The sequence below is a fragment of the Mytilus edulis genome, chromosome 7 (assembly GCF_963676685.1).
Source record: "Mytilus edulis chromosome 7, xbMytEdul2.2, whole genome shotgun sequence".
Lineage (NCBI taxonomy): Eukaryota > Metazoa > Mollusca > Bivalvia > Mytilida > Mytilidae > Mytilus > Mytilus edulis.
Window position 1 is genome coordinate 74,760,870 of NC_092350.1, and position 25,676 is coordinate 74,786,545.

General features: G+C 30.8%; 1 protein-coding gene across 16 annotated transcripts in view; it reads right to left on the minus strand.

Moving 5' to 3' along the window:
• LOC139482203 (nck-associated protein 1-like) overlaps positions 1–25,068 on the minus strand; it is a 65,417-nt gene extending 40,349 nt beyond the window's left edge. For 10 of the 16 annotated variants that reach the window (XM_071265914.1, XM_071265912.1, XM_071265911.1 and 7 more), the window contains exons 1-17: positions 24,850–25,050; positions 18,837–18,947; positions 16,938–17,024; positions 15,651–15,707; positions 15,204–15,346; positions 14,299–14,389; positions 13,745–13,882; positions 12,749–12,797; positions 11,734–11,887; positions 10,889–10,951; positions 10,162–10,258; positions 9,478–9,602; positions 6,411–6,451; positions 5,945–6,036; positions 4,901–4,982; positions 2,853–2,911; positions 1,872–2,017 (exon numbers count right to left, since the gene is read on the minus strand). In XM_071265914.1, the coding sequence (XP_071122015.1) occupies positions 1,872–2,017; positions 2,853–2,911; positions 4,901–4,982; positions 5,945–6,036; positions 6,411–6,451; positions 9,478–9,602; positions 10,162–10,258; positions 10,889–10,951; positions 11,734–11,887; positions 12,749–12,797; positions 13,745–13,882; positions 14,299–14,389; positions 15,204–15,346; positions 15,651–15,707; positions 16,938–17,024; positions 18,837–18,947; positions 24,850–24,954 (1,640 nt within the window). In that variant the 5' untranslated portion in view covers positions 24,955–25,050. Of the gene's footprint in view, positions 1–1,871; positions 2,018–2,852; positions 2,912–4,900; positions 4,983–5,944; positions 6,037–6,410; positions 6,452–9,477; positions 9,603–10,161; positions 10,259–10,888; positions 10,952–11,733; positions 11,888–12,748; positions 12,798–13,744; positions 13,883–14,298; positions 14,390–15,203; positions 15,347–15,650; positions 15,708–16,937; positions 17,025–18,819; positions 18,948–24,849 lie in introns of all 16 variants that reach the window. The other 6 variants (XM_071265919.1, XM_071265917.1, XM_071265915.1 and 3 more) reach the window with 2 other exon arrangements.
• Positions 25,069–25,676: the final 608 nt, after the last annotated feature.

The following is a 25,676-nucleotide window of genomic DNA, read 5'->3' on the forward strand; positions in this document are numbered from 1 at the left end:
ACTAGACAGGTATTAGAATGGAACTCATAAGCACATCAGAGACCAGGAAGACCTTTTCACAGCTGGAGAAGATCAAGCCTCAAGGAGCTGGAGGAAATTGGATATACCTGGAGCGAAGCAAAAAGGATAGCCCAAAATAGAGAACGGTGGTAAGCGACTGTGGCAGCCCTATGTTCCACAAGGAATGAGGAGGATTAAGTCAAAAGTAAGTCTTCACCTAGAGCGCATTGATGTAAAGTAACTGCTGGTTTTTTTCTCTTATAACAGAACTCATACATAGGTCTTGATTATATCTAACTACTGCCTAGGTCATTGCTTGTTGATTGAAATTCCTATCATAAACAGGAATGTAAGATACAAATAGCACATTAAGTTGTGCGGGATGTATAAATACGCAATTGAGGAAAGTTCAAGATTTCACCCATGTGCTTCATATATTTATCCATTGAGAGTGTAAATTATTTGGAAAATAGTTGCATGTTTTCAGAATATACATTTTATTTTACTTCAGTTTCCTATTTCAAGCAAAATATGCTTTGGACCATATGATTTATTTTCAAAATATGTCATCCATCAATTATTTCTCCTGTAATATGAATCTGTTACAAAAACAGCTATTTAAGGGGAAGTTACTCTATATTTCATTGCAGACAATGTAATTGAATATTCTAAAATATTCTGAATTCTCTTTTGGTTCAAGGAATTTAATTATTGGAATATTAATTGCACAAAGGGAAATAACTCATTATAATTTGGGTTGCTCCTTGATTTTTGTAAGATTGATTGATTGTTGATTGCTTAACGATTTTTGTAAGAAAAGGTAATGTCATTTAATTATATGTATATATATATATAAATCTGGATGCAGATATCATGAAGAACAGAACTATAGAATAAGTTACAATAACAGATTAGCAATGCAAAAACTGTTCTAACATATGATAGAAAATAAAAAAGGGGAGTTAACCCTCAAAATGTTTACAAACCTAACTGATAGAAATTTACTATTCTTACACTAAATAAATATTAAAATATCATCTAGTTGCTTAAATTAGTAGCAAATTATATAACAATAAACTCTTGGAGATATAGGATTGATTATATAAGGGTAAATGATTAGCTTCTCCTCTCCAGATCAACATTATTCTCCATTTGTGAAAATATCATACTGCAAAAAGTAAAATCACAAAAATACTGAACTCAGAGGAAAATCAATTCGTAAAGTCCATAATCACATGGCAAAATCAAATAACAAAACGCATCAAAAACAAATGGACAAGAACTGTCATATTCCTGACTTGGTACAGGCATTTTCAAATGTAGAAAATGGTGGATTGAACCTGGTTTTATAGCTAGCTAAACCTCTCACTTGTATGACAGTCCATGTTTTGAGATTCGAAACCCCCAAAAATAATTGAAAATCATTCAAAAAAGTATACTATGTCACTATGCATATGACAAGTCAGGGGCGGATCCATCCATTTTAAAAAGGGGGTTTCCTAACCCAGGACAAAGGGAAGGTTCTAACTTCATGCTCCATTCAAATGCATTGATTGTCCCAAAAAAGGGGGGGGTTCCAACCCCAGAAACCCCCTCTGGATCCGTGCCTGCGAGTGTATATTTTCTTATATTTTCACTGAATTCAGTAGTTTCCCCTAGCTTCTAAGATATAACCAATGTCACTGAATGTAGCACTAAACACCAATAAGCAAATACTAAAATTTAGTCACTGCTTTAAAATTTCTGAAATTGAACAAACTGACATCAAACAACCAATAAATTACTACAGCCTCTTTTCCACTAAAAAGGGCTTACACTGAATATTCATGTTTTATTCATCAACACCTGGAATCCCTCTGCATTTTACCTACCAATATATCGATAAATCTGAAGTTTCCACCAACATTTGATCTAAGTAATCCACCATCTTTGTATGGAAGCAGATGGTGTTCATGTGTTTGGCAATATCTATATGGTCCTTCAGAATCAGTGCTGCTTTTCCTACACTTGTATATGCCTGAAAAGGGAAATGACTCTATATTTTTTTTGGCTTCATGATTTAAAAGTGTAATGCATTTATGGCTCTAAATTAGCAAAATGATATAAAACAAAAATAATATGCACAATTGAATTATTTTGATTTCAGAAATGTATGCTCTTTTCTTTTAATTTATTGGAAAAATGTTACTGTGATAGATAGCAGTGCTTAAAATACTTTTTTTTTCTTACCTTGTATTTTTGTTTTACTTTTCATTGATCATTCGAAAGTTTGCATTGACACTTCAGTAAATTCAGAAATTATTGGGAGGTTTTTATTATTGCAAGTAATGCGTCTGGGTGAGTACTGCAGTAATATTAACTCACATACTAAATTCTAAGCATTCAATAGTTTCTGAATATACAGTACATGTATAAGGAAGCATATTTTTTTTGCTTATCACAAGACCACTTGCCATATAAGTCCTGCATTTCTTAAATCACACATTAAAATTCAGTACATGGATTTTTAATTTCAAATTTTTTTTTTCATAATATTTCACTTTTCAGAACCATAGCAAAATTGAAAAATTGAACCAGTTCATACAATGAGATATTTTAATTTAAATTTCATATTCGAATGAATAGCATTTAAACAATTGAAAAGATAAAATGTTGTTATAATATTCTTATCATGTATATTCCATAAAAATACAAAATTTTCATGAGGGGGTTTATTTTTCAAAAATATCCTTTGACCTACATTTGATTTTTAAGGACAATAAGTTTAGGAATATTATGTAAAATGCAAAAATGAAACTTAATTACAAATCTCAAACTATGAAAATGAACCCTTTAATGGTTACAACACATACCTGAAGTCTGAACCAATCCAGTCTGATTCCTCTAAAGTCAAACAGTACATTTTCTTCAACTGAAATACAAATTATTAGATATTTCAAAATGGATGATGTGAAAATGAGCAGACTCCATTATTTTATGTTATCTTAATTTACATTTCACCAAGTAATAATACTAAGCTTAAATTTTTCACTGGAAGAATTCCAAGGTGAATATACTATACCTCTTAAATTCCAAGGTGAATATACTATACCTCTTAAATTCCAAGGTGAATATACTATACATCTTAAATTCCATGTTTTCATCATGTAAGCAGTGTTTTTAAAGGAGGACATAGGATTTGAGGATTTGAGGCCAAATTGATTCAAAATCCAATACATTTCAATATTGCGTTTAGTAAATTTAAATGTTGAATCCTTATAATAATTCAATATTTACCTTGCTGTTTTGGTTTAGAAATATAGCTTGAGACAAAACTGGTCCTAACTCTAATATGATTATGATTCACAAATTGAAATTCTTACAACTTTTACATTACTTCACTGTTTTGGTTTGAAACATAAGTTTTAAAGCCATAAAAGACAGAAAATTCACTAAACTTTCTAAACTATACATAATCAAAAAAATGTTTCAACTGTGAGGATGCAAACGAAGGATTAGTATGCTACTGTACCAACTATAAAGAAAACTCTACTGTGATGGCTTAATGTAATGGCTTTATATGTTTTTGTCTTTTATTGTGGTTATAATATTCATTTATTGGGTTTTGTTTTTGTTTATTTCTGATGCGTACTACAGCTGAGCTATCCCCCCTTTTTCCTCTACCCTAACAACTTACAAATAACAACATGAATTATTTCGATTTTGCTATATATTAGATACTTAGGTTTTGTGTCTTATCGTTTAATCTGATATGTATCTTTTCCAAAATAAAGAAAATATTTCCACCATTCTTGTTGTGAAAAAAATCAATTATCTCCCCTGCTTTCATCCAGTTTGAACTTTTTAAAATAGAACCTTTAACAATATTTATTAATAAAAACTAAATAATTGTTTTGTTATCGAATTCTATATTACATGTTGACTATAAAAGAATGATATAACAGAATAATAAAAAAGATGTATAAGCAAATTAAAATCCTACAGTATACTCTTAGTTTAAGCTTGACTTAATTTAATGGTATAATTTTGATGGCCTTCTTCCTACATACCAAATATCAAAAGTTTTTAGAAACACCTTTACCAATTGGGGAGGTTTTATAAAATAAAAATATATAAAAATACCAAACATATACATTGTACTTCCCAACAGAAATGACATGACACAAAATTACAACTGAGAGAACCATAATGCATCAAAAGGTGTCAGTCCTTAGATCTAATCAACATCCATCAGAGTAATGCCTCAGTTTGATTTCATATACATGAGGGTCATGTCTAAATTCAATTGGGGGAAAATCGCCTTGTGTTAATTTGAATTTTAAGTCGGATCACAATTCAAAACAGGAAAAAAAACCAAAAAAAAACATTGCAAACAAAAAATTTATATATATAATATATTGGGTCTCCATTAAAAAAAGTGAGAAAATTTTCTTGCTTGCAATTTGCAACTGGGTAGATGCCTCTGCTCGTGGACTATTAGTCCCCGAGGGTATCACCAGCCCAGTAGCCAGTACTTCGGTACTGGTATGAAAATACGGATTTTTTGTGTTATTAAAATTTGCTGTTACAAAATGATAGAAATTATTATAAATTCAGGAATGTATCTCCCTCATGCAAAGCTTTGATTCCTATCATGGATTTTGGCTATACTTTTTGGACCTTTTGGATTATAGCTCTTCATCTTTCATATAAGCTTTGATTTCGAATATTTTGGCCACGAGCATCACTGAAGAGACATGCATTGTCAAAATGCGCATCTGGTGCAAGAAAATTGGTACCGTTAATTTTATTGCAAGGGAAGACTGGCCACAGTGGACGTCTGCAAACTAAGGGGATAAAAAATAAGAAGGCTCCAATTACCTTAATACAAGGACTTATATTTAAGTATCAATATACAAACCTTGTTTAACGGTTAATGATGCAACTGTATTATATAATGATGACAAAATAATGGATTCATCTTCTGGACACACCGCCAAATTCTACAAAAAATAAACAATACCATTCTAAAGAAGTGTTTGTTTTTCTAAACTTTTAGAGAATCGAAAATCCTATTAAAAAAAATAAATAATAGAAATCTTATTTAATATATTTATAATAAACAAAATATTGATAAGACCTTTAACAAGTTAGGAGCATATTAAGAGTCTGAATGTAGTGCTATATAAATAGAAAAGATAGTATTACCTTATTTGTGATTTTGCTCCAAAACTAAATAGAAACATTTTGCAGCCACATCTTTTATATAGGAAGTAATCCGAGTTACCTCCCCTTATGAAGCAATTTTGAATTAAGATTCTGTATTTATTGGGAAAAAAATATATGTACACATTAATTCATATTCATTCCTTTATTTAAACTTAGTTTTTAATATATATTGCATTTCTCAATCAGCTGAATACAGTACAAATTTGGACCATCATTATGGTCATTTTCAATCCAGTATGGCAGAATCATAGCATATTATCTGAAAATCTTTCCATTACCAGAAATCTTTCAACAGCCCAAAATGGCTTCTGAAATCTAGAATAAAATCTTTCCTTTACTCGAAATAGCTTAAATCATTTCCCCATAAATTTAGAAACAGCTTAATTGATTGATTGTTGCTTGTTTGCTAAACATCCAATAGCAAATATTCCATGTGTATTGTGATTTTGCTCCAAAACTTAATAGAAAATTTTGCAGCCACTTCTTTTATATAGGAAGTAATCCGAGTTACCTCCCCTTATGAAGTAATTTTGAAAAATATATGTACACATTAATTCATATTCATTCCTTCATTTAAACTTAGTTTTTAATATATATTGCATTTCTCAATCAGATGAATACAGTACAATGTATATTTGAGATCATTATTTGAGATCTGAATTTTGATCTTAATGCTCTAATCTTATTTTGAAATCTTTCCATTTCTCAAGTTACATAAGGACAAAATATGCATTACCTGTATAAGCTGATTTAATAAGACAGAGTCGTAACCAGACAAATATTGCACAAAATATCTCTGTAAAACTTGGTTGTATTTCTTCACTAAACCTGCAAATATAAAGATTAAATCATGAAATTATAAATCTTCAATATCTGACATGGTATCCATATATAGAAATAAGCAGCTGTTATGAATAGATAAGAGTGAACTGTTTGAATTGTTTGACACAAGTAATTTTTGGGTTCCTATATAGCTTGCTGTTCGGTGTGAGCCAATGCTCTGTGTTCGAGACTCTACTTTGCCCAATAATGATTTACCTTTTCAAATTGTGACCTGTACGGAGAGTTGTCTCATTGGCACTTATATGACATCTTCTTATATCTATACACTGAAGTGTATTTTCTGTTTTAGTTTCATAATTGAATTTATGCTGAAGTCTGTTAGGCTGAAGGCTTTAGTACAAATATTAAATGAACCTTACCTCTTAATTCTTCCATGTAAAACAACAACTCTGGTAATTGTCTACAAAATACAAGATTTTTTTTTTTTTACAAATTTGATGTATTACAGGTAAGAGGACCATAAAATTATAAAAAAAAACAAAAAACAAAGATGCTCAAAATGATCCTAAACTATCAACTTTTTTTTTTAACTACTCTAATATTCCTCATACATTTGTAAATGACACAACAGTTGTATAAAATATGTATTCTCCAAGGAGCAAGTAAAATAGCAAAACTACCTAACTCCAAGGAAAGTCCCAAATTGAAAGTCCTTTATCAAATAGCAAATTTGGTTGAACAGATAGGGACTTTTAATTGGTGGTACGACACCTACATAAGAAAATGTCAGGAATATGAAAGTTGTTATCCATTCATTTGATGTTTTTAATTTGCAATTTTCACAGCTTTCTAAATATTTAACCTGAAGTTTGACTTCATAGAAACCAGGTATATCCTAAATGGTACATGTATCAACTTTCTACATGCCAATTTTCAAATCATATAAAAAAGAAAAGGTCTTCCGAATAGAGGTACCACTAAAGATAACCCCTGGTTTTCTGGAAATCTTAAATTAGTATACTATGGAGTGCATTAATCCTCAATTTTGAATGCAAACTCATAAACAAGTAAACTTTAGCTCAAAATGGTCTAAATATATTTCTCTTTCACTAAAAGTTTCATTTCTGCCAATTTGTTGGTTAGTTCAGGTAAACAATGACATCAAATGCACTATTTTTTGTCCGAGTAGGCCTACTTTCACAAAAACAAAAAACAAAGATGCTCAAAATGATCCTAAACTATCAACTTTTTTTTTTAACTACTCTAATATTCCTCATACATTTGTAAATGACACAACAGTTGTATAAAATATGTATTCTCCAAGGAGCAAGTAAAATAGCAAAACTACCTAACTCCAAGGAAAGTCCCAAATTGAAAGTCCTTTATCAAATAGCAAAATTAAAAACATCAAATGAATGGATAACAACTTTCATATTCCTGACATTTTCTTATGTAGGTGTCGTACCACCAATTAAAAGTCCCTATCTGTTCAACCAAATTTTGCAATTTTCACAGCTTTCTAAATATTTAACCTGAAGTTTGACTTCATAGAAACCAGGTATATCCTAAATGGTACATGTATCAACTTTCTACATGCCAATTTTCAAATCATATAAAAAAGAAAAGGTCTTCCGAATAGAGGTACCACTAAAGATAACCCCTGGTTTTCTGGAAATCTTAAATTAGTATACTATGGAGTGCATTAATCCTCAATTTTGAATGCAAACTCATAAACAAGTAAACTTTAGCTCAAAATGGTCTAAATATATTTCTCTTTCACTAAAAGTTTCATTTCTGCCAATTTGTTGGTTAGTTCAGGTAAACAATGACATCAAATGCACTATTTTTTGTCCGAGTAGGCCTACTTTCATATACGTTCTAAATTGGAGGGAGTAATTGGTGGTGTGACACTTGTAGACAATGGTGAAAGGAGTAGATTCAGTAAGACCCCTTTTTGGCCACAAAATAGAGCAGTTTTACAAAATTGTGAAAATGTAATCTTTTAGCTATTTTTTGGAAAGAAGAATGCTTCTGCTACATAAATATGGGTTGTTTTTGACAATACAATGCACATATATTGGGTAATAGCATCATAAAGTCATGCCAAATTACTGAAATCTTCACTATTTCAGCATTTTAGTTAAATTTTAGACGGTTTCTGTCTTAAATGAAAGTGGCCACATTCGTGTTCATCTGTAATATTGAGATGTAAGTTGTATTTGATGATAATACATAACATATATTAAGGCTGAGGATGAACACGGATGTGGCCAATTTCATTTTTGACAAAAACCAACTGAAAAGTGACTTTTTTTTGCATATTTGATAGATTTTTCATATTTAAGCTTAAATCGGAGTGTTTGTAATGACTAAAATCAGTAAAAATCTTTCACATAAACTAATTGAATCAAGTGACATAGACACTGAAGTGATTAAAAAGTGAACAAATCATTCGTTAGATGAACCTGAAATTTGAGGCCAAAATCGGTCTTTACCGGACCTAATTCTTTATTTAATAAATTGTTTTTCAAACGTTTAATAATGTTTTTGACATTTGCAAATTGTCTCCTTAAATAATCATGTTAATTGAAGTATTATGGTCCAGATACCTTAATCAAAGTATTATGATGTGTTTTATATAATTTTCCCTTAACCCTTTCGCCGATGAGTCCAGGTTTACCGGGATTCACGCTTTAGACAGCTGACGATGAGTCCCGTTTTACCGGGATCGGAATACCTCTTTTATATTTCCCGCTTAAAACAGTGCAAACATGAGTTATCTTTCTTTGATGAATACCCGGATGATAGTGTAAACATGGCGCTTCCGTTTGTTAAAAATTGTGTCAATATCAGAGGAAATTTACGGAATTTACGAGAATTTGAAATGAGGGAACATTTTTTTTGAAAGAATATGGAAGAATTGAAGCCAAACTAGTATACTTTTTTCACATAAAATGTCGTTTTATGTACAAAACACTTGGAATGGACATCGTTCAGTGTGAGGAATTTGTACAGCCTCATAAAATTTTGCCGTTTTGGGTTAAAAAATTACGATTTGGGGTCAAAGTGCGGAATTTTGAGAATTTCACCTAAAAAATGCTGAAAATTTGAAAATTTGAACATTTTATGAAGAAAAAATTATCAAAACATGAACAAAACTGTGAACATGGTGTTAGTGAATGAAATAAATACACAAATAACTACAAACAAGTTTTTATTGACATTTATTATGAAGATCTCCCACTTGAGTAATAGTAGCCAGGGAAGCCATCGTCTCAGAGTAGCTTCTGTCTGGGCAGCAATCGGTGAAAGGGTTAAGAGTAAACCATAAACAGAATTTATTATTAATAATACTTTTCTGACAATTACTAAATTCATTTATTTTTATGAGAACCAATTTCCTAGATTGCTGAAAAATTGTGTTTTTGCTGACACTAAATGTTCTTATAAATTCAAATGTAATATGCAAAATAACTAAATGTTTACCTGTCAACAAAATCTTCTTGTGACAATTTAATGTTATGTCGTTTCGATGGAGGATTATCAAAGTGTCGTAGTAACCAATGAATTTCATCTCTAGTAACGGACAAACCTTGCCATACATACAAAGCCTAAAAAATAAACACGTTAGTTTTCTCGTTTGAATTGTTTTACATTGTCTTATCAGGGCCTTTTATAGCTGACTATGCGGTATGGGCTTTGTTCATTGTTGAAGGCCGACAGGTGACCTATAGTTGTTAATGTCTGTGTCATTTTGTCTTTTGTGGATAGTTGTCTCATTGGCAATCATACCACATCTTCTTTTTTATATACAAAATGTTTTTTTTTTTTTTCTTTTTTTATTGGATTCAGTGATATGCTATTTTCTCTTTTCCATGATAAATATACACAAACACTTATTCTGAATTTCACATATGGACACAAACGTTTGCAAAAAAGTTTTAAAAAATAAAAAAGATATGGTTTAATTGCCAATGAGAAAACTATCTACCAGAGAACAAATGATGTAAAAGTTCTTTATTTCTGATTCTGATTCAAGTTTTTATTTGAATCTGACAAACTGTAAATGTAATTTGTAAGGGTAAATCATTTTGGTAAAAGGGGGGAACTCAATTATTTCTCAATCGTTTTACATTATCAAGAACTCCAAATAAGACATTATATTTTTACCTTTGGTCCAAGAAGACCTGGTTGATCAGCATATATCTGTGTCAGTTCACGTAAAGCAGATCTTAGAAATTTTCTTCTCTCCTTGTGTATTCCTGGCCTATAACATAATTAAAATAATTTGTATAATGAAAATAAAGGTAAACAGGAGAACAGCAATAAAGGTACAGTTCTTTTGCTTATATTTTTTCATGCCTATTAAGATTATGTTTCATGAATTAAAATGTCACATTCCTTCTTTTCTATTTAAAGCAATTCTTAAAACATAGGTTCATTTTTATTAAGTGCTTAACTTTAGCATAAATTTTTAGTTAGAGATGTGTGTTGGTGAGAATAATTTATATTTTTCTTTTTTTGTTTGAGTGTTGCTGTATTTCTGTTTTTCAGAAAAATGTCAGATACCAGAATGTAAGTTCTTATATATTCTGCAACAAAGGAATAAAAAGTGAAATTGCTTATGCTCACTGATGATTCCCCTGTCCAAATACTTGATGATAAATAGGAAATTGTTGAGTGATGGATCTGAAAACTGTAAAGCCGATTTATATAAACCCTGATTCCAAATTTCAGATATCCTTGTAATGTAGCTCCTGAGAAAGATGCAACAGAGGTAAACCAGTATATGCCCACTTTTTAAAAGCGGGGTATAATTATTTGATATTCCTACATGACACCTAGTCATCTAAAACCAAAACTGTGTACGCACGATGGGTACTAATTGACTACTTACGATGTTTGTAATGCACTATGTTGGAATTCTCTTACATCATCTATTTTCTTCTTCATATTGTGTCTAAAAATTGTTAAAAATAATAAAAAATTATCAAAACACATGATATAATCATATATTTCTATCGGAATTTCTTTTAATATACAAATTGGAAGATATTCTGTGTAACATCTCTGGATTGTCGCACTAATAACTGTAGAAATTTATCTTTCATCTTTCTGTGATTTGAGATAAAGAGAAACAATAATAGTGATTTTTCTGTTATTTTGAATTTGTAAATGTTTTAATATTTAGTATTCAATTCAGTGGATTTATTTATTTTTGGTGGATTAAGGAAAACTTTTCGTGGAAAATTGATTTTGTTGTTTTTTCAAAGTCTGAACACAATCTAATAGAAAATTTGAACGATAATTTGTTGAACATTTAAATTTGTGGTTTACCTTTAACCACAAAAACTGGTACCCACAATTACAAATGAATCGTATACACTAATTAAACCCATTAAATTCATACTTGAATTAGACAAAATTTCAGTAGAAGTAAGGAACAACCCAAGACAATGTTGATGGGTTGATAAGCACATATATTTACACATGATTTGTTAATGTGAATGTAAAAAAATCAAAATCATTTCTCAGATTGTTTGGAAATTATTCCCAGGCGCGGATCCAGCCATTTTAAAAAGGGGGGGTTCCAGCTATATGTTCCTATTCAAATGCATTGATAGGCCAAAAAAGGGGGGGGTCCAACCACCCAGAACCCCCCCCCCCCCCCTCTGGATCCGCCAATAATTCCCTTCTATCCAAATGTAAGATACACTGATTTAGACATACTTTTTTACTCACCCTTTAATTGTTTCAAAGAAAGACACAATGAATCCGTGTATGTGTAAGACCTCATCTCTACATAGTTGTACAATATACCCTGACTGTAATACTTGTTTCCATAGATCCCAAGCCTTAGCTTCTTGTAAATACTGGTAACATAACATCAATCCAACTATAGAAAGGAATCAAATATTTTTATATTTTATGTTAAGGCTGTGAGCCCAATTCCATATTAAAGTTATCTTGTTAGAACTTATTTAACTGTATAAATATATATATATACAAGTAATTCTAATCATCCCAAAATTTGGCATAGGTCTATAGTGCTAGTTAGAGGATTTTTTTTCCTGCAAAATATTTTTATTTTTGTTTTTTCACAAACCAAGTGCCTCGTATAATTGCCAAATATAATGAATATATTGTATCTCCATTTTCAGATTCACTAATTTTTACCTGTCTATTTTTTAATTGATCGACCTTCTGCAATTTACACAGCAAAACAGTATTTTACAACGCCACAGCAAAACAGTATTTTACAACGCCACAGCAATACAGTATTTTACAATGCCACAGCAAAACAGTATTTTACAATGCCAAGTATATATACTGCTGTCAATTGGTTACTAGCAACAGAACAAATAATGTTAAAGTTTCTAGTTTTTAGTGGCAAAAAAATCATTATAAATTTGTATATGTTTTAGTTGTTTTTTGGGTCATAAATTAGGCAGTTGGTTTTTCATTTGAATTGATTCACATTTTGTAAGGTCACTGAATTTTATAGCTGATTATAAATTATTTGTTTTGCCCATTACTGAAGGTTATTCATTTAACTATTATTGATTAATTATGTGTCATTTGGACACTGGTCAATAGTTGTCTCATTTGCAATCACAAAAAATCTCCTTACTATATAGTCTACCAAAAAATGCATACCCCTAGATAACTCTACCAGTCTTATTTAAACTGATCCCAGGAAGTTTAGATCAACAATTAATTAGAGAAATGATTATAATAACAACATGTGTTAACTTACAAATAATCCATTTTTCCATTACATCTTGGGACAGATATTCACATTGAACCTATAAAATAATTGTGCACACATTAGTAATAAATTCAATAATATATTTTATAACTATCAATAAATATGTCAATGTAAAGTAGTAAATATCAACTGTAATTTTCCATAGTGTCAATCATTTATGAAAAAAGAGATATTAGTAGTCATATATAGATCCACAGAACTTTCTCTTGTTGGGCTTTATACTGTATACTAGTTGCCGGTATTTTAGCATCCAGGTTTGTTCAAGGTTGAGGAATAACAAGGAACAGTTAACTTTGATATTTGCCTTAAGTTTAAAGAAAGAATATGGATTTTTTTCATACAATTGTGGTCATTTTTAGATGACTTACAAGTTTGGGCCCCTTTATCAACATGTCGAAATTATTCACACTAGATTCAAAGCATCAACAAACTTGTTTTGACCATTCCATTTGCTTCATAAAATTTCAAAGGTAACAAACAGACCATTTCAAAGGAACAAGATAATTGTGTAGGTTCATTTTGTAGAAAATGGATATAACTGAAATAAGACAAACATCAAAATTTCTTATATATATAGTGTTTTAAGAAAGATCCTCCTTTAAAAAGATGTACCTAGTGTGAATTCCCATTACCTTAAGACGTGTCACGGTATATTTCTATCCCAAATTCATGAATTTGGTTTTGATGTTATATTTGTTATTCTCATCAGATTTTGTCTAATGCTTAGTCGGTTGCTGTATGTGTTACATTTTAATGTTGTGTCGTTGTCCTCCTCTTATATTTAATGCGTTTCCCTCAGTTTTAGTTTGTTATCCCGATTTTGTTTTTTGTCCATAGATTTACGAGTTTTGAACAGCGGTATACTACTGTTGCCTTTATGTGCCACAATGGCAAAAAGATACCTTCCAAAGGGATATCTCACTTTTTCTTTAGCTTTTCCACATACATTGTTATATGTTAATGAACACACTATTAAATTCTTACCATATCTGTGATTGGACTGTTCATTATTTTAGCAGGTTCTGCTAACAAACTTAACATCTGTGTAGATCTCATCAGCTCTGCTGTTAAATTACGTTTTGGATAGATGACATGTAGTGACATAATGGCTGGGATCAAAACCTGAAAAAATCAATTGATTTTATTAGATACAATTTACACTTAAAAAGAAACTGTTCAATTCCATAATCAATGACACTGGCAAACACATATGAAAGTTAGCCATTTTTTTTTAGTCCAATTTTCATATTTTAAAATATATGTTTTGTGTTGCCAAGTAATGAAGTTCGGCTAACTTTTCCTCTAGAACACATGGATTGAAAGTAACATTTTCAATATCTTTACTATCACAATATATCTGTACCATGCTTTCAAACTAATATTTTAATTTTTTTTAACAAATTATGAGTTGGAACATGAAATTCCGCTAACTTTTCCTCTAGAACACATAGATTGAAGGTAATAGGTTTCATATTTCCAGCCAATTAAAATTTGTAAATTGGTTCTATTGTTCAAAATGTAATGTGTTATTTATTTACCCTAGAATGAGGTACAAATTCCTCTGACATTTTCTTCATTGGGTGATCGTAATCCTGCACCATTTGTCCAAGTCTGGGAAAGGATGTATCACTGAAATATAGATAAGAATTGTTATATCTTCTGGCTACTCGACATGTTTTATAAATACATGGGTAAAACATTTTCCCATGATTGATTGTAATTGCAGAACATACCGAAATAACCAGTTGTGTACTTATTTGTCAAGGAATGATAAGAAAAAATATAAAGAATGCAATGGTGGCATCACAGATACCCCACAAAGGAGTTATCACATTCTTGAAATACTCAGTCAGAACTTTTTATTTTCCTAAATAAATCAGTGGGATGTGAATGTTCTTATTTATTGTTAGGAGTTCCTGTCAATAAAATACTTCCATGGTGAAATTGAGTACTTCCAACGATTATTTATTCATATTGATTACTCTGATGAAATGAGTTTTCCTATGAATTTATGCTGAGTTCACACGTAATTCGAATTCGATTCGCATTAACTAATTCGAATTAGTTTAATTCGCATTCAAAACATTTAACGTCCTAATGTTAATTCTAATTCGAATTGGAATGCGCGTCAAATTCACTTTACTGTCCTAACGACGTTAACTTTTAAATCGGATTAACAAAAACGTATTTCTAATGAGAATTAGTTAATTCGAATCAATTCGAATTAAAAAAGAAGAGTGTGCGAATGCGATTAGCGAATTCCATTCGTATTCGATTCGAATTCAATTTGAATTAAATGTACGTGTGAACAAGGCATTAGTCTTATCAATGTTAACTATAGTTTCCTTTCTTTTTCCTCCTTTTTCAAATATTAAAAACAAAATTTCTGGGGTTTTTTTTTTTACCACTAAAAAATATCATGCATTGACATATATGTACTAACCCTGCACCATGAAGGAATTCATGTGCTACATTAAACAGAGACAAAACTAATCTTCTGTCATCAACTTTTGACACCAGAACCATGATTGACACATAGGTCGTCATAAGGTCAAGGTATTGCTTGGTAAGGTCATAGTTCAAAGCCTGAAAAATTCAAACGAAAAATATAAGTAACCCTAATGTTATGAAACATTATGAAATTTAAAAGTTGAAGAATCTTTTTTTTAACTTTAAAGATAAATAAGTTACAATGTATGCATAGATCACTTTAAAATTAGGGTTTATGGGGCAACTCCTTAAACCTCAATATTTTTAGTGGCCTATTGCATAAATTAAAATGTTGAAGATAATTCCATGGAGAAAACTCTATTCAGAAGGTCCCTTTTAAGCTATCATAAATTGAAGAAAAATATTTAAATATATCAAGAGTAACTTTGTGAACACTCACAATGTCCAAATGAACTTGGCAAGCATCAATAGTGGTCAGTAAATCTGTAACATGGTCCTGAAAGTATAAAATTAAAAGTTATGTCAATATGCACAACATTTATGTAACAAAAATTCACAATTGAAGGAGTAATAAATGACAAGTCTGAGTTCTTTTAAACAGTTTTTTAATGTGCATATTGTTATGCGTTTACTTTTCTACATTGGCTAGAGGTATAGGGGGAGGGTTGAGATCTCACAAACATGTTTAACCCCGCCACATTTTTGCGCCTGTCCCAAGTCAGGAGCCTCTGGCCTTTGTTAGTCTTGTATTATTTTAATTTTAGTTTCTTGTGTACAATTTGGAAATTAGTATGGCGTTCATTATCACTGAACTAGTATATATTTGTTTAGGGGCCAGCTGAAGGACGCCTCCTGGTGCGGGAATTTCTCGCTACATTGAAGACCTGTTGGTGACCTATTGCTGTTGTCTTTTTCTATGGTCGGGTTGTTGTCTCTTTGGCACATTCCCCATTTCCATTCTCAATTTTATGATCATAGTTGTTGTATTGCTTTCGAGATTTGTAGTTGTAAGCTAATATATATCATGTGTATCATGTTAAGTCACCCTAATATTAGTTGGGGTTGGAATTGAGTTGTTTTTTCTCAAAGCTTTGTTTGAAGTGTTTTTAAAGCTTTTGTTTGTTTTTGAGTATATGTAAAATTGAGAATGGAAATGGGGAATGTGTCAAAGAGACAACAACCCGACCAAATAAAAAACAACAGCAGAGGGTCACCAACAGGTCTTCAATGTAGCGAGAAATTCCCGCACCCGGAGGCGTCCTTCAGCTGGCCCCTAAACAAATATATACTAGTCCAGTGATAATGAACGCCATACTAATTTCCAAATTGTACACAAGAAACTAAAATGTATATTTTTTTTCAATTGACGTAATTAAATGTAAACATGGATATGTATATATGGATATAAATCACATATTTTAAGGTATGGCCTTTGTTTTTTCATCTACCTATAAATGATGATGTGAATTTCTGTTAAACATCCAGTGGCAAAGATTGCATGCATTTATCCCGATAAGAACCTCTTAATGAGATATGAATATGACTTGGCTTAAAATACTAGACCGATACATTGAACCTCTAGTTCAAAATAATAATTGGTAGGAAGACATGTTAATCCTTAACGTTGAATTTGTAGCATATATGTTTTTTTATCCTCCAACCAAAAATATTTCCTACCCTTTTGTGTCTTTTCACATTTTCCTTTATTAACAGAACTTAGACCTACCTTCAAGTCCATGATATCAACAAATGTATAGTAATACAGTGACAAAGATTTGACCACATCTGCTTTTATGTTTTGTATCGGCGATAACTGAAAAAGAAATTAAAATATGCTTTCCTTTTATTTTATACTGTATTACATTGTAAATTTTGATACTAACAGTAAACAGGACAATTATTGCATCTATTAGAACTAAATGTTTAGTTCAGTTTGCAACTTTTAATACACTTTTTCATGAAATTGCAATATTAATTTTGCTTATGTCCATTGATCAACATTGGCGGATCCATTTGGGGGGGGGGGGGGGGGGGGGGGGGGGGGTGGAGGGGGTTCCCTGGGTTGGAACCCCCCCTTTTTTTTGGCCGTTCAATGCATTTGAATGGGGACATATAGTTGGAATCCCTCCCTCCCCCCTTTGTCCTGGGTTGGGAACCACGCCCCTGATCAACAATGGCTTTTGTAAATGTGCACAATTATTTCTATTTTTAAGGTATACTGTATTCGTTCATACTTTTTAGAAACCAACTACTGATGATTTCTTGGGTATAGGGGAAACATGAATTTAAATGTTCTAAAGGCTGAGCTTTGCTCGTGGTTTAAGCCATACAGTGACCTATAGTTGTTAATTTCTGTCTCATTTGCTGATGATTTGGTCTCTATTGAAAAGTTGTCTTATTGGCAATCACACCACATATATGTTGTCATTAATGTCAATCTAAATTGTTCTGTCAAAAATGAACCAGTCTATAGAATATTTCTAGACATTCAAGCATTAAACATTTTAATATACTTGAGTAAGTACTATATGGTTGCAGCAAAAGTTTAAAGATAAAGTATATCATGTTTATATCTGTCTGTCAGTGAATGCACATTTTTTTAGACATTCCCTTGGACAAATTCATGCATATAATGTAAGATACAGATATGAGTCAGTTTCTTCAAGAATCAAGCAAATGACAATTAAGGTTGATCTTTGGTATATATTTCAGCAGATACAATTTTCTTTTACTTTGCCAGAATATAGCTGTGCCCAAGGTCCTTTTATAAATATGATAAAAAGCATTGGTCACCATGCGTAAAGTGTTTCAAGCCATAAGTGGTGTAGAATTGCCCACATATGCGTAGAATGTTTATGATAAAACACTTTTTGTGAAAAAAAAGAAATGCATAAGATAGAATTTTGAAATAAGATATGAAGACATGAGAACATATGTTTTAAATTATGCTTCGAGAATGAGAGAAAAAGAATTGATAATAGTGTCACCGACCTTGCTATCTTGCTACAAGTAAAAATTTGAAATTTCTCCAACATTCCTTACTAAAATTAAATTTACTATTTGAGTTACCTACCCTTGAATGAATATAAAAATTTGACAATTTGATTTGTACAAGCACAAATATTTGTCATGTGTATTTGATAAATCAGTCTAAATAATGCAATAAATCATTTCTGTCTCCATTATTCCAATGAACACTCACTGTCTAAACTATTAATAGCAACCTGTCTCAAATTTTGCAGTTTTAAGCAAATAATTAGACCTATCGAGAACTACTGTTTTACAATCCAAGAAGGTGGTATGTTCAATTCATCGACCTTACATAATTTAAATATCAACAGGGTCATACTTGTAATTCTTCATAATAAGAACACTAACATGTATTTGAATTGATTTGTAATTTTTTACTTCAAACTAATACAAACTAAGACAGAAGATTGTTGAGGTATAAATTGCTCTTTAAGTTCTTACCATCATGCTTTGCTTACCTCACATATCAAATGTTTGCAAAATAATAATAAAATTCAGCTTCACAAATATTGTCACTTTCACACAGCCATTTGGAAATAGCAAACCATACCTCAACTATAGCTTTTTCTACTTTATACATGTGCATGAAACTTACCGTTGATGATTTGGAATCAATGTTTGGAAATTTCTTTGCCAGGTGTTTAAACACTGCCTCCAAAGATTTTTCTGATAGGAATGATGGTTTATTTTCTGGATTACCAAGCATCTATAAAAACAAAAACAGACAGAACTATTAACATTACACTTAAATTTTTCAAAGGTTTAACACTATTGAAATTTACACTTTTAAGGGTTAACACTATAAAGATCTACACTTTTAGTGTTTGCACTTAAAAGGGAGGTAACTATTAACATCTGCACCCAAAAGGGAGACAACTGTTAGCATCTGCACTCCAACGGGAGATTATTATTAGCATCTACTTAAAAGGAAGATAAATGTACATATCTAAACTTAAAAAGAGATATCTATTAATATATTACATGTATTACTACCTGCACTCATAAGGGCCCATGATAAGGGGGATACTATCAATATCTGCACTAAAAAAAGGGGAGATTACTATCAACTACTGTGTGCGAGTTATTAGTTATTATTGTTTGCTTAAAGTATCATGATACAGTGGCAAATATTTCAGCCATGTTCAAGATTAAACATTTGTGTGTTCATGTGAGCTAATTAGGTTTGCCTTTTGTATCAAAAGTTATGGTTCCAAATGGTGGATATTTAAACCAAAATATATACTTATGTATAGTTCCTAAAATGTTTACTTCTGATAATTTATATTTGATGTTGGGTATTAAACAACTTAATAACATAAATTCAACCATTACTTAAAATAACTATTCCTATTCAAAACGAAACAATATATTACTAAATATTGCATTATAAAGTCTTTATTTTCTTTAACTGCTTCCTTAGAGTTTGGCTTTATTCCAATTCAGGGCTATCAGGGTAACACAAAACCTCTGAGGCAAAATAAAGCTTTCCAGGGAAATGGAGTCAAAAACATTAACTTTTCAAAGTCACTCAAGCATGAATTGTAGGCCAAAATCAGGGAGATTTTGCTGAACAGTCGGAATTGTTATAGTAAAAGTTTTACCATAAATCAATGATACATCTATATATATTTTAAGAAATGGTCCTCTATACATGCACCCCCTTTTATTCAAATCCAAAAATAGAATAACAACTGATTGAATAGAAAGTATGATGCAGATACAATATGTATATATCAGAGATACATTTTACATTCATACGTAAACTAATGAAAAAAATAAAATAGAATGTTTTCAACTAACGCTTTTAGAAAGTAAAAATTATAAACGAAAAATGACATCCACATATAGACTTTGTATATGTATACATACATACATACATTTAAAGCCCAATCACCAGACTACTAAGATATTTGAAACAAAATGACAACACTGTATATATTATCCTTTGACTTCTATATATTTACAGGAAAAAAAACATATTAATACAAGGGAAAAAAAATATGTTTAATTCCAGTACATGTACAAAATATTCAAATATATAATGTAAATGATTCAAAAGATCTTTTTATTCCAGTACATGCTTTAAATCTTAAAATTCTGCAAGGGTCTCTCTATATATGTTCATGATGTTGATCTCCTTTCCCCATTAACTTATTTAGTGCATCATGGTATACCCTTTGTTGGAATTCCAAATTCATAGTACATACACAATGTGTGCATAATACATGTAATATACACAATGTGTACATAGTACATACACAATGTGTGCATAAAAGTGACAAAAAAGTTCAAATTAAAATGTGCAAATATTTCTCAAAACTAATAAAAACTTGTACTGCTAAGTTCAATTTATTTGATGGAAAACATACTGTATAAAATATGGAAATATCACAATTCAATAATAAATATTATTCTATAATCATGATAACTAAAATTTAGTTTATTTTAATTTTTCATAAAAAAAAATTAATACTTTACTTCGATTGGAAAACAGTTTAAAAAGTAAGATACTGAACAAATTAATTAGGATAACACATTGCATTAACCATTCCCACAAGAAATTGCACTTGGTCTTGCACTGTCTAAGTCTAGTATCTGGTAGTTGACATCCTTAATTTATATATACCAGTTTATCGCTATTTTGTGCATTTTTCTTTTGATCTTTTTTTTGTGATAATTTTCATATCATGCTTCTCGCTTGAGATGGAAAAATTATCGCTAAAAACTAAGGAGACCACGTGGCGTTGCTTACGAAATTGACATGAAATTGACAACGTCGTCATAGGTAAAATAGCGATAAACAGATTATCATTGGTCATCTCAACTCGATTGCTTTTCTCACTTTCGCTGTACCAGCTCAAGCGAGAAAATCAATCTCGTTGAGATGATCAACGATAATCTATAAATATCAAATGCTGTTTTACTGTTTTGGCTGTTCTATCAGGGTGTCTTAAGGTCATTGAAACAGCCAGGTTAGGAAAATACCCTTTAGACCAAATTTAGAATAAATGGCTAACATGGCTAAGGTAAGTGAAAATTTACACACTTTCAGTATAGCTAGAGGATTAATGGCATAAAGGACCTTGATTCGAAAAAATTAAAAAGTCAAACAAAGAATACCCCCACCCTCCATAAAAAAGAGAAGGATAATGCTTTGTTTTGTTTATTTTAAGTACATACTCTTTTTTATCTTCGTAAAGGTCTAAATCATGTCTTTTATACATTGTATGTCTTTCAAGTTTTGCAGGGACTAAAAAAATAACACTAATGTACAAAAAGAAAAAACAATGACAGACAAAAATCACTTAATCTAATGCTACAAATAGATTAAAAAAAAAGTATAGCAAACAGACATGCTGACAACAACGCCATCTACTTACAGACATCTGTTAGGTCATGTGATGAAAAACAAACTGTTAGTATATCAGCAAACCATTTGTATGCAGAACTTGATTAACAGACAAAAGAGGAAAGGTCCTGAGCATCTGGGTTAGTCTCTCTTTGCTTAGGGCCAAACAAAAAAGTATTTGTGTTTACACTGTACTGTCACATGCTGATAAAACAGGGTAGGTACACGAAGGTACATATTTTGTAGGGATTTTCTTTCTTTCTTTTTTTCTTTCACATTGAGTCTAGCTATGGGAGCAATATTGTGATTCTAACAGTGCTAAATAAAAATTGGCCAAAAAAAACTTTAGGGTAGGGGATAAAATTTAGGGTACAATGTAGGTACATGTAGGGGTACAGTAAACACACATACTTTTTTTTTTGCCTAGTCAGTTCATACAAGGTGATTTGATCAAATATCACTTTTTCTTCTAATAATACATACTGTACATGAAGATTCATTGAAAATGATTTAGACCAGGAAGATAAACAAACATATAATGAAGGTTACTTTTTTTTTAAATCAGAGAGAAATGATTTCCTGCATTGTCAGTATTTTCCCTCGACATCCTCGTAAACAGGGAAATTTGCAATACTATCTTGTTTCCAAAATTAAAGCATTACGGCCCGGTACATCCATAACATAATCTATAAGAAAACCAATTCAGATGGTATTTCATTCATGAAATATAGCATCACATTACCATGATGTTAAAAAGCCCTGGGATAAACACTGATTGTAAAATCCAAACAACAACAAAAAAAATTCACTATACAGCCAATGCCGCCAACATGTTTTCCATAAAATTGTGCTCAATACCAACTGTCAATATAACTGTTAAAGCTATCCCGTCAGATATATAGTTAAAAAATTTATGAATGTATGCAGATTATTTTCACTGTGCATTTTTCTTGAAAGTTCTCTTTAGATTATAAAAATTGACAACAAAATTGCATGTTATAAACCAGCCAGTTGCAACCATGATGTTCTAGCATGTCCAGGGCATTTCCCTATCATTCAAAATTAAGTATGAAATTGAATGCACTATCTTCATAACTGAATATAAAACATGATAAAATAAGGGAATAAAACATACAAAAGAAGCTGGCACTTCATACAAATGGACGAAAGCCTTGCCTTTCAAAACACCATGCATTCGTAAAAACAAATCTTTCAACACAAACAACTATTGCTTACATCCTTATATTTACTGAATGCCTAGAACCAAAACAAAATGTCAAATAAGTTTAATCAAACGAACTACATGTAAATTCAGCATGCAAGCAACAGTGATTTGAAAAGCTCTTTTTCAATAGCTGAAAATTATAAACAAAAGCATTGAAAAAATATCATGAAAATCCTGAACTATTTATTGACTAACATTTTATGAAGAATTTGGAAAAACCTTCTGAATATGATTTATTCATTTTCACCATTTGTGAGTTTAGTTTTGTTTGATCACTATCTTGCCATGTAAAAATTATTTTCTCTTTAATTCACATTCATTTTTCTGCATCTTCAATGATGTTGATAGGTTCACTACTCATTTTCATTCTTTTTCTGCAGGGGAGGTTGTTTATTTTCAGTTCGAACTATGCCAGAATACCATTTATAAAAACCCTCCTCATCCACCCCACCCATAAAAAATGTATCCCCTAAATACACAAATCTGTATACATTGTTTCAAATCTCACAATGTTTGAATAAATTGTCATGTATATCATGTATATTGTCCATGATACCAAAAATATGAAAGTTCTGAAAAGCAGGGTTTTTTTTCTAAACTAAATTAATTGTATTTTAATCTAAGCAATAATTATTTACACATATTCATTCATTTTTAATCTAAAAGCAGTTAGTTATTGATACTTCCTAAAATGTAGTTTACTACTTTACTATCTAACAAAACAAGTGCCTACATGGCATAGGGTAAAGTGAAACATGATACATTGTAAAACACTTGTTTTCTTAAGCATGTTTTAAAGTGTAATTACGTTTTAAAGTGTAATTACACTTTTTCATCATTTACAAACATTTATTATTGCCTTTATGTTATTTAATTCTCTACATTTACATGTGTATGAAGTCATCAATAACTGCATGCAGGTAAAATGTATGATGGAAAATAAAATGTTTATTTGATTTAAAAATTATGAATAATAATATGGGTGAGTCATGAATTTTTTATGACATTAGCTATGTATATATATATATAGCACTGTGCAAGAAAATTTACAACAAATTCAAAAGTTGTTTATAGGTCTCAGTCTTATGTTCATTGTCCATGTTGTCTAGTTAAATGTTTTAAGGTTATTTATATCTGTTACCATAGACATATACCCCCCCCCAAAAAAAAAGTGCAAGAAATTTCTTGTAAATTTGAAGTTCATACTTTTAAGCTGAGAAAATTCATTAAGTTTTGTTTGTTTGTTTCTCATAGACTTAGTCTTAGTTGTACTGAAAAGTAATCTGCTTATTTGTGGCAAATTCGTCAGTGGGTCTCATTTGAGCTTAGGTTTGACCTGGGATTGCTATTAATAGACCACTTTAATTTCCAGTTTGTCCGTCACTGTTTAAAACTTACCAATTATGCATGGCTTTATGACCAGATAGATGGGGTTGCCTGTATCCTTGCACTATAACTTACATCCAGGGTCTTAGTGATTGTCATTGTGCAGGATAAACTCGAAATAATGGTTGTTCTGTAGGGACTTATTTAGGATTCCCTAATGACAGTAGTGCTGATTATCAATTATGAGAATTCAATTTGCCTTTTAATTCGTACAATATAGCATTATAGTTTTCCAACCAGTAGCTCAACAATGGAAAAGAAGTGACGACACCCCTAAATGCACAAATGGCGTTCACTAAAACCAGTTTTTGACGGAAATGCATTGAACATGTTGAACTCGAAAGTTGTCTATTAGAATCGTGACTTGTACATGTCAAATTTGTGTGCATGAAAAAGGGAAAAAAAATCATCCTTGATCTGACCCCATGTGGGACAATTATCTATTTAGTAATGGTATGATGATAACATTTATAATTTACATGGCAGTGTACTCTAAATCCAAAGTTAAAAATACATCAAAGACACAGGGTCTTCAGCTATTTTACACACTGACTAAATTTAAAATCTTGTTTCTTCTTTACCAAATTTACACAATTTTAGAAAAAGGATCTATGCAGACTATGGCATTTTTGACTGTCAAAAACAAACCTTTTTGATATTGTAAATGCGTGTTAGCATTCCACGACCTCGCTCGTTCATGATAGTTAGTTTTTCTGCCAGCTTCTGCTGGCTTGGCATCATTCCTCGAGACATGTTTTCTGTGTTTTATGAGGGTAATTTCGCTAATAAGAGATGTTTAGATATTCTTCAACCATTGTATACTTCCTTAAAAGACACTTCCGGTTATAACAAACAAGAGGCTCATGTGGTTAGTGAGATTATCTCCCCTGGTTAAACAACTGGCATTTAAATTCTGATAATAATATCAACATGAAAGTGAAAATCACCCGTGTACAATCACAACAACAATATATAATGATCATGATATTGTGAAAGTAATTTTAAAACAACAAGTGAATCAGATAAAGTCTTAACTCTCATATCTTAATGTTTTCTTTGTTTTTTTTCTTTTAGTCAATTTTTTTTTTATTCATTTTAATATCCTATTTTTTTATTATGTAAATTGAATAGGATTTATTTTTATTTTTTTACAGTGTAATCCATTGTATTCTTAAATATTACAAATATCTGAAAATATGGCACAAAATAATTATTTTAAACTCAATATATAATTTAAAAATAATTTTTTATCATACTGAGAAGAGTAGGATATCATATCTAAATGAAATGAAAGATATGTTTTAGATTTTAAGCATTGACTAATATTTTGTTATTTTAACAAGTTTTTTAAATTCATGTAATATATAAGCCCAAGCTGCTGCTTCTTCTTTTCTTTTTTTAACATCATAAACTCCCATTTACTGAAGCATTTATTATTTATGTAATTTTATTGTCACTGACATGAATAAGATACA